This window comes from Ipomoea nil, unplaced genomic scaffold (assembly GCF_001879475.1).
Source record: "Ipomoea nil cultivar Tokyo-kokei standard unplaced genomic scaffold, Asagao_1.1 scaffold2957, whole genome shotgun sequence".
Lineage (NCBI taxonomy): Eukaryota > Viridiplantae > Streptophyta > Magnoliopsida > Solanales > Convolvulaceae > Ipomoea > Ipomoea nil.
This window is the reverse complement of record NW_017619385.1, coordinates 4097501-4108265: the sequence shown is the minus strand read 5'-3', so window position 1 is coordinate 4108265 and position 10765 is coordinate 4097501. Positions and strand designations below refer to the sequence as shown.

At 39.2% G+C, this 10765-nt stretch overlaps 1 protein-coding gene across 1 annotated transcript in view; it reads right to left on the bottom strand.

The window, feature by feature from the left end:
* Nucleotides 1–9800: 9800 nt before the first annotated feature.
* The window catches only part of LOC109162765 (auxin efflux carrier component 5-like), an 11233-nt gene continuing 10268 nt past the window's right edge, over nucleotides 9801–10765 (bottom strand). Inside the window, exons 4-5 of the mRNA XM_019311448.1 lie at nucleotides 10073–10149; nucleotides 9801–9968 (exon numbers count right to left, since the gene is read on the bottom strand). Coding sequence (XP_019166993.1) covers nucleotides 9896–9968; nucleotides 10073–10149 — 150 coding nt within the window. The 3' untranslated portion in view covers nucleotides 9801–9895. The remainder of the gene's footprint in view (nucleotides 9969–10072; nucleotides 10150–10765) is intronic.

Sequence of the window (10765 nt, the reverse complement as noted above, 5' to 3'; positions counted from 1 at the left end):
AAGCGTTTCAACGCTTGCCAAAAGAAAGCCGTAGGTGAGCTAGGATTGGGGGAGCTTCTGAACCTGGACTTGATGTCCATCCCTAAGTCGTTAGCCAAGTGGTTGCTCACGAACTTTGATCCTGAAGCCAAGGTTTTGCGGGTTGAGAATGGTTCTACCATTCCTGTTACGGAGGCTGATGTTAATGCTGTGTTGGGGTTGCCGCATGGAGACGTTGTGATCACTAAACGGAAGAAGGACGACATTAGTGATACTTTAAAGATGTGGCGCTCGAAGTTTGAGAAGACAATCCACGATGTTACTTTGCATATGGTTTCTACCAAGGTTCAGGAGAATCTCGAGGGCGACGTGGAGTTCAAGAGGAATTTTGCTGTGTTGGCGATTAGCACATTGGCTTCACCCATGGCGAATGGTTATGCCAATCAGCGTGTGTTCCACCACTTCGAGGACGTGGATGGGATTAAGAATCTGAATTGGTGCAAATTCGTGATTGATTGTTTAGTTGATAGGCATGAAACGTGGATTAAGGATACAAAACAGCCATTTATTGGACCCTATGTATTCTTACTAGTAAGGATTTCATAATCAGTTTCATAAGCAGTTAGACGTTTTCCATGTGGTAACAAAGCTAATATGTGTCTTGTTATTAGCTTCTTTATGTGGATAGGTTGGTTCATGGTGAGAGGGTTGTGCCTAGGGCCTTTCCAGCTTTACGTGGATGGTCAACGAGGTTGTTGAAGGCTAGGGAACTTGAGGAGTTCAGGAGCAGTGGATTTGGCCGTGGTGAGGTAGTTGGTCCATATATTATGGAGGTATGTATGTTCCCTATTTATCCTTTTGTAGGGTATGGGGTGAGGTATGTTGCTCATACTGTTTATGTTATGTTTGTAGGTGCCTAATGCAGTGGGGGATGATCTTGCCAAGGTAGTTTCGTTTTGGACCGCTCCCATTATTGTGTCTCGATTTATATTTTGTAGTTTAGTTTTATAGTAATACATAGGGGTTTTCGCTGCTGTTTTTTTTAGCTGTAACAAGCACGTTGGTTTTTATTCTTGGCAATGTAGGTTTATGGTATGTGCATACATATATATTGTGTCTGCATTTTACTATATAGTATGTGCGTATACGAGCTATGTGCAGTAGCATATTGAATAGCATGTGCATTTAACATAAGATAGTGCATTTGCTAGATAATGGTTACTTTTATCGTATGTTGGTGCGTTTAAATGTGTTACTATATGTTTATTGCATAGTTTGTGCGTTTAAATGTTAGTGTCTGTGCGAGTTGCCTTTTACTATATTTTTATTGCATTCTTAGCAAGTGCATAGCATGTGCATTTTAATATTACGGTACCCGGCAGTCCAGATCAATTATGCTCTAGAATAATTCATAGCATATGCGTTTAGATGTAGCGTCTGTGCGCCTTGCATGTTAGTTAATTTTGTTGCATTTACTAGCAAGTGCATAGTCAATATTATGTTAGTGCATATTACTGGGTAGGTGCGTATCAGATCCAATGTTAGTGCTTTTGTTAGATAAATGGTTACTATATGTTATGTTGGGGCGTATCAGATATATGTTACTATATTTTTATTGCATCGTTTGTGCGTTTCAATGTTAATGTCTGTGCGAGTTTCTTTGCCTGTTAGTTAATTCGGTTTGCATTTATTTGCAAGTGCATAGACAATCTTATGTTAGTGCATATTAATTGGTACGTGCGTATCAGCTCCATTGCATGTGCATTTGTTAGTTTGTGCGTTTAAGTGTTAGTGTCTGTGTGAGTTTCCTTGCCTGTTAGTTAATTTGGTTTGCATTTATTTGGTTTGCATTTAGATGTAGCATCTGTGCGCCGTGCCTGTTAGTTAACTCGGTTTGCATTTACTTGCAAATGCATAGACAATCTTATGTTAGTGCATATTAATGGGTACGTGCGTATCAGCTCCATTGCGTGTGCATTTGTTAGATAAATGGTCATTGGGTTTGCATTCACCAGATATATGTTAATATATTTTTATTCCATCGTTTGTGCGTTTAAATGTTAGTGTCTGTGCGAGTTGCCCTTGTACTATATTTTTATTGCATTCTTAGCAAGTGCATAGGCAATGTTATGTCATTGGGTTTGCATTCACCAGATATATAATATGCACCAGATATATGTTAATATATTTTTATTCCATCGTTTGTGCGTTTAAATGTTAGTGTCTGTGCGAGTTGCCCTTGTACTATATTTTTATTGCATTCTTAGCAAGTGCTTAGGCAATGTTATGTTAGTGCATTTTTAAGATAGTTTTTGTTTTGCTGAATTCTTGCTTAACAAATTTGTAGACTGAGGCAGAGATATACGCTGAAAAGACGGACGCACTAGCTCTAGCTCTTGTGGACATGATGGAGTTCATGGATCAGCATATCGGTCTACCTCGGCCTCCTGAAGCTTTTGATAGGCTTGTATTGGGCGCTCGGAAATTTATGCAGGTGATTGACGGTGTGGGACCCTCCTGCGCAGCAGGTACAGATGATGCGACGGCTGCTGGTGCACTCAGCGGCGACGAGATTTGGGACAACCCGGCAAATTTAGATGCTGTTGACGCGGTTGTTACAGCTGCTCAGCAGGGGAAAGTTGGAGTTGAGGAACTGCCGCCCCCCTCCGTGACACAGCAGATTCCTTCTTCTCCCCGTACTGCATGTGCGGGTTCTGACACCGCTCCGTGCGTGGAGACAGGTGGTGATGCTCCCTCGGAGGTTGTGCCTGGAGTTGGTACGCCCAAAGCCGTAAGTAAGGTAGTACGTCGGCGCAGAAAGGCTAGGCGTTTTTAGCCTGTTGTTTAATTCAATTATGGTTCTAGAATGTCCTTTTTTTGTGCTATTTTACCCGTAGGTATCTTGTTGCCCTTTTGAACTGTACCGGGGTATGCACGGTGATGCATGTATGTTTAACTATGTTGGCAGGATGGATGTATTTTTTTGTTAATATTTCATGTGTGTTTATATTTTGTATGTTAATGATTGAGTATTTTAGTTTGTGACTGGTTTATTGTCGCCCCATAGGCTGACGCGGACATTCCCTCGTTTAGTCTTGGGTTGACTCAGGATACGTCTCCGGTGGGATTTGGATTGTCTCAAGATCTGCCAACCCAATGTTGGGAGGTGGTGGATGCTATTGTCCGTGAATATGACGTACGTACGCCAAATGTCGTGCCTCGTGGTTGGTCATCCGCCCCATGTGGTTCAGTAAGTACAAACATCGATTTTATTCACACATCGAGTTTACATTGTGGGTATTGCATGGCGTGCGATATAACGTGATTGAGTAAGCGTTTGTGAGGGGGGTGCTGGCAGGTGCGTAATAACATTAGACTGGCTGCAATGCGTCACCCACATTGGGTATGTGCGTATTAGTTGCGGGGTTTTTGCGGCACACATATGGAGTATGTGCGGCCCACTGATTTCATTGTGCGGTAGGGAACTGGTTGTTTTAATTTCTAAAGCCTGATTTTACTCTACGTACGTAGGTCCGTGATCACCAAGTATCAGCTATCCGTAAAAATTCACCACTTAGCTTGGGAGTACGTATTGCGGGGGGTCACAAAAGGCCCCGGCACGATGGTGTTCCTGGGGGGAGTGCAACGAAGGTGACTCCGGTGGAGGTACGTTTTCATTTTAATGGGATGCGTCACCCATATTGGGTATGTGCGCATTAGGCTTTAACGCCGGGGTGGTGCGATACACAAACGTGGTATGTGCGCCGCACAGATTGTCACTGGTGCGTTAGGGACTGGTTGTTTTAATTTCCATAGCCGTATTTTCCCCTATGTATGTAGGCCCGTGATCACCAAGTATCAGATGTCCGTAAGCCTTCATCACTTAGCCTGGGAGTACGTATTGGCGGGGGCAACAAAAGGACCTTGTGCGATGGTGTTCCTGGGGAGAGTGCAACTAAGGTGACTCCGATGGAGGTACGTTTTCATTTTGCTGCAGTTTGTGTAAATGTTGTCCGTTCATTTGTAGGAACTGGGTTTATATACCCTGAGGCTTACTTGTATTCTTTTGGTTTCATAGCAACGTATACCAGTACTGAACCCGCCTATGGTTGTATGTAACACACCGCGGTGTCTTGCGCCCGTGAAGCAGCCGCGACAAACAACTAGCAACGTACCGGCATTGAGAACGCTTGACTTGAATTCATACGATCACCGGACACGCGCACGTGCCGCGAACGCTCTAAGTGTCAACGCACCCGATCCGCAGGCAATCTATGATTGGGTTGCTAGATCTAGACTTAGCGACATGTATTACATCCCTTTTTGCAGCCTACTTTCGTTTCATCAATCCCCCCCTTTAGTGGGTTCTAACCGCCCGTGGCCTGTTCATTGACAGGGATGAGGAGCTGTTTCTATTTAGTGGCCGATCTGCACGGAGGGAAGAATTTCGTTCACTGCTTGAAGGTCAGGAAGTGCTTGTGGGCATAATAAATGCCTGGGCATGTGTGTTGAATTTTAAGGAGATATTGAGGCCTCGTGGGTCACCCTCGAGGCTATTGGTGTCGCTTACGACTACGGTGAGTTAACGGACTATTGTTTTTTAGTTCAGGTTTTGTTATGTCTTGGTTAGTGGTGTTGACTTAGGTTGTATTCGCATGAATCAGTTGAACACAGTTGTAAATGTTTCTGCACCACGTGGTCGGCGTCTGCAGTGGTTTACGGATTGCATGGTCGAGGAGTTGAACACGTCTCCGTTTAACTCCTGGGGCGACATTGATCTGGTTAGTGTTTATTTTTTGTCCTTGTTTTTAACCACATTCGGTTGTGATTAACTTTCTTGCGTTGCAGTTCATATTTCCAATACTTCAAGTTGGTCACTACTACGTTATTGTAGTGGATTTTAGACGCATGCGTTTCGATGTGTTAGATAACTCTTCTGTTGGTGGCCTCTCACTAGACAAATATCTTCACATACCTGACCTGCTGGTATGCTTGATTAACAATTTGGTTCTAATTGTACATTTAATATACACATGTCTAGTCAAAACCACCAGTGTGTAGACACATGTATTATTTATTAACACAATGTCATTTATGTAGCATGAGTTTTTTACCGTTTTCCTGGAGGATGTGGAGGCCACAGATCAGTTTATGAAGGTCACTACGTTCATACCTCGTAGGGTTCGCCTATCATGTCGCGATGCGAAGAACAAAGTAGATTGCGGTGTGTTCGCGATGCGACACATGGAGTCTTATGCTGGACAGCCCTATGCGTCATGGGATTGTGGTCTTTGCGGGGGTGACGCACGTGCATTGCTTGCTTTACGCAAACGCTATATGTCCGAAATCCTTCTGTTTCAGAACAACACCCATCGTCGAACGAATTTCAACTCCGCCATGAGATCAATTGTTCCGTCTCGTTGAACACCTCTATTATATACATTGCGTTTATTATTACATCTCTAACTTTATGTATTGTTTTGGTATTTCTGTTAGGATTTGGAATAGACCAGATTTCTGTTTTGGTATTTCTGTTATGCGTATGTGCATACATATACATTGTGTCTGCATTTTACTATATAGTATGTGCGAATACGAGCTATGTGCAGTAGCATATTAAATAGCATGTGCATTTTCATATTACGATGCGTATATAGTAAAATGCATAATTTTATGTCAGTGCATATTAATGGATAAGTGCGTATCAGCTTCAATGTTAGTGCATTTACTAGATAAAAGGTTACTTTAACTTATGTTAGTGCGTATCATATATATGTTACTATATTTTTATTGCGTCGTTTGTGCGTTTAAATGTTAGTGTCTGTGCGAGTTGCCTTGTATTATATTTTTATTGCATTCTTAGCAAGTGCATATCATGTGCATTTTCATATTACGGTACTCGGCAGTCCAGATCAATTGCATTAGGTTAGATAAGTTTATTGCATTTACTGGCAAGTGCATAGTCAATCTTATGTTACTAGCAACTTTATGTATTGTTTTGGTATTTCTGTTATGATTTGGAATAGACCAGATTTCCATTACAAATATTATACGTATTTCCATTATATTATTTTTGTGATTTGATCAGTGCATAGTAGACCAACGACATTTCATACATATAAACGCACTAACTACGTTAATGCACCAAAGAAAAGATTAATTTAACGGTGCATCGACTGCTTGAAACAAACGCACAATTTGTTTGTACTAAATCTGCCACCCAATCATATGACTAATATGTTGTCAACAATCATAACCGTATTACGCAGCCAATTTATACTTCCTTCGCACATGACATTTTCGTTACGCATATAAGCACGTACATATCGACTACAACGCATTCCATACATGCAATCTATGCGTACTAACGCATATTTGGTAGCGGAGCAGTCCAGACATTTGTGTTATACATTTGTTTTACTACATCATAAAAAATCAGGCATTAAAAAAAGTCAGCACATCACAACTTCTAAGTCCTAATCAGGTAAATCCAGATGGGAAATACGGAACTGCCAACTATAAAATGGGAATGCTGGGAAAAAAGCTTAATGCCTACAGACTTGGTCAAACAAGATATGCATATTATAAAAGCTTCCCTGGTAACATTTTCCTCAAAAAAATGGGAATGCTGGATAAAAACATACAAAAAGGTGCACGAGTTTCAGAATAAACGATCTCACAAAAAACTTCCAGAATTGCATGCTATAGCTAATAACACGTCTACTTCTGCGGGCAGCTTCTACTGTTATGCCCATCTGCCATGCCACAAGTTTTGCACGTGCGCTTCTTCCTGTTTTGCTCCTTCATTGCCAGCTCTTTAGCAGACCTCATCCGTTTACCCGACCCTTTGTTGCTTGTCACCGGTGGTTGGTGCACAGTAATCGTCTCAGGTGCGGGTACGCCACAGTAAGACTCCATGAAGGAGCAAATGTTTATGTTACAATGCACACTTTAAAACTAATAATCACACTGGTCACCAGTTGCCCCCGCCTCCTTCTCCAAATTACGTACAGTTGCACAGATGTTTATGTTACATTGCACACTTTAGAAGTAATAAACACACCGGTCCGCAATTGCCTCACCCCAAATTGCAATTGGACATATGTTTATGTTACATTGCGCACTTTAATTTAGAAGTAATAACCACACCTTGCAGTAGCACAAATGTTTATGTTACAATGCACACTTTAGAACTAATAATCACATCGGTCACCAGTTAACCCCCCACCCCACCCAATTGAAGTTGAACATATGTTTATGTTACATTGCACACTTTAGAAGTAATAAACACACAGGTCACCAGTTGCCGCACCCAAAATTGAGTTGCACGGATTTTAATGTTACATTGCACAATTTAGAAGAAATAAACACACCGGCCACCGGTTGCAGCTCACCCCGCACCCTCCACTCTTCCCAGGTGACAACTAACGACCGACACCAAAAGGCTTGATTAGTCGACACAAAAAAAAAAAAAAAAAAACAAAAACAAAAAAGGGGAAAAAATGGCACACAAAAACATTCGAAAAAAAAAAAAGACACCCCCAAACCCCTACCTGAGCTAGCGACTCCCGTGTTTTCGAGACAACTATGAAACGTTGCGCACTGCCCATTTCACCAGCACAGAACGATGGGCGGTGAAGAGGCAAGAAACGCGTAGGGAATACCCGGTAGCAACTGCGCAAATAGGATGGCAAATCACAAACTTAGGCACGAATAATCAAGAGAGATATGTCACTTAAATTGAATCCCCCCAAAACCGGAAAACCTTTATACTTATAATCCCTAAAATACCACTAACACAATAAAACTCCCCCAAACCCATACATAAAATTAGCGACAAAAATTACACCAAATCCTTTTTTTTAGACCATTTTTCTCTAGCTTTAATGGAACAGATCTATCTACACGAACTCATGAGAAAAGGGTGGACTCATATGATCATGGGTCTATGTCTATATAGACTAGTGATCAAATGAGTCCATCCTGTAATATGAGTCCGTGTGAACAGATCTGGGCCATTGAATGCTTGAGATCAATGACTTAGATTTCGCCAACTGTGCAACGCGAACTGTGCAAGTGAGTATGTTGTTTTTCTAAATTTGTTTTACAAATTTACATATTTATTGCATTATATAAATGTTACTGTTATATAAATACTTACATATTTTACAAATGTGGGTGTAGTTAGGCGACACACACCCTAAAAATAGGGTGGGATTGCAACTTGATTTGGCTCCATGTGAGTGTGGATTATATATACACTACTAGAAATTATGAAATTTTTCGACCACCTGAAAGTGATTTTAAATCAAGTTGAAAGTTTTGTTCCGACCACTTTTGGTATCCGAAAACTTTTGTTGCTATTTTCGACCACTTTTTACTTTCAACTTGATTTAAGATCACTTTTAAGTGATCGAAAATTCCATAATTTTCAGTAGTGATATAAGACGATAATAATAGTCTTTTCTAGTTTTATGAAAGACTTTGAGTTTGAGGTCCTAAACACGAATAATATTAGATTTGATACGTAATTTTTGTTGACGGGTTAAGGAAATTTATGGACATACAAAATTAAATAAATAAAAGTCACTTTTCCATAGTTTCTTCCATTAGATCCAATGAGTCTAATCCAAAGGAACTTACAAAAACTTAGGGCAAACAACCCCACATAAGCCATGATATCAGCAAAGATCATTGGGTGCAGTGGGGAATCAAACTAACTTATGTAAATCTCACTATCACGACCTTCTTTTTTTTTTTTTTTTTTTTGTTAATTTTGAAATTTTAACTAGAAATGTAAGAATTTAACTGAGCACTTGACTACTTGAGTGAGTGGACCTTATAATTTACTGCAACATTTTATGATAACTGTTCTAATCTTATTGTTCGACCAAAAGGGCCTTAGTCAATAGTCAGTTGATTGATTCGTATAGCAACATATTTATTAAAAACTAAGGCCGCAATTTATATTGCAGACCAGGGTCCACATAACATTGTGGACCCTAGATCGATCAAAACGACGTTGTTTTCATATTTAAGCTTTAAAAAATTCTGTTGTTTCTTGTTTCTCATGTTTTAACACAAATTTTAATTTATTCTAGATACATAATCAATACTCTTAAGGTACAGAATTTCATAACACTAGACACAAAAATTTACAACACAAGACACATACAAATGGCCTCCACTGAGGCTCGAACTTACAACCTTCCGAATGGAAGTCCAACCCGGGTACCATTAGACCACATAGTCCTAGTAAATGTTATATATTTACTTATTCTCAAATCTGATTTATGTAGATAACATATTTCCCAAGGTTTCATAATACAAGACATAAATTCCTAATATAAGACGCACAATATGTTGTATGTTACACAACCACTAATCTATTTCAAATACAAAATTCATACGTTTAAGGTACAGAATTGCATAACATCAGACAAAGAAACACAATACACAAGACACATACACATGTTTTATGTTAAGGTACAAAATCAATATTCTTAAGGTACATAATTGCATAACATAAGACACAAAAGTGCATAACACAAGATACAAAAACGCATAGCACAAGACACAAAAGAGCATGCTATATTTACTTTATTTCAAGTACAGAATCCATATGCTTAAAATACAGACTTGCATAATATGAGACACAGAAACGTATAACACAAGATACATACACATGCTTTACAGTAAAAAAAAATATATATTGTAAATTGAACAACAAACGATCGCTGTAAAAATGAAAATTTAAAATTATGTCGTTTAAGATTAGGGCCCACGTACAGTGCACTGTGAATTCTGGTCCACAGTATGAGTATTGAAAATAGGCCATATAATGAAATGGGCTGATGAAATTGATTGAAGAAAACTACAAGTCAAGATTACAATGCAAGTTACAAAGCCCATGAACTCAATGCAGGAGGTCTAAAGCAGCATAGTATCCAATCAATACAGGAAGAGAAACAATTGTGCCTATGATAACTCTGCAATAAAATTAAAATTAATTAAAATACATTTAATTAATCTGTTCCTCATTTTGCCACACACACACACACACATATATATATATATTGGAAACGTAACTTACGCGGTGCTAATAACATCAGCGTGTAATCCATATTCGTTCCCATAGACGAACGCCGTGGTTGATTGAGGGAGTGCTGCCTGCAGTGCCATGTAACCGACATATATATAAGTTATACTAATAATTCATTAATTAACAAAATTCAACTTGATTTAATTAAAAAAGAAAAATGGGGTATAAAAAGTACAAGTGACGATTGACATTCTAAAATTTTTCTATGTTGTATAGTATCGTAAATAGAATATAAGTGTAACAATAATGCTAGTTAGTCACACTCTGAATGAAGTCCTCATTGTGACTAGTGACCCAAGCTAACAAAGAACTATAAAGATGTAAGTCCACTTAGATTACATATAAGTGACCGGCTCAGACTAAGAAGACTAATATGCAGTTCTGGACCTACAAAGAGTCGAATTTAGAACATTATAATTACTACGTCAACAGTCCAACTAACTCGGCTAGAGTTGTCCTCAAGCGCTGGTTAGTCTAAATGTTGGACAATGCAACTTTAAGAATTAGGGTTCTTATTCAAAGAGCGGATATATATATATATATATATATATATATATATATATATATATATATATATATATAATACGGTTCAAATGCGGATGGTGTGATCTGGTGCGAACGTAGGTTAGATGAGCCATTGATCTTGTCAAGATCAACGTCCATGATTAACAAAGATTAAAAACA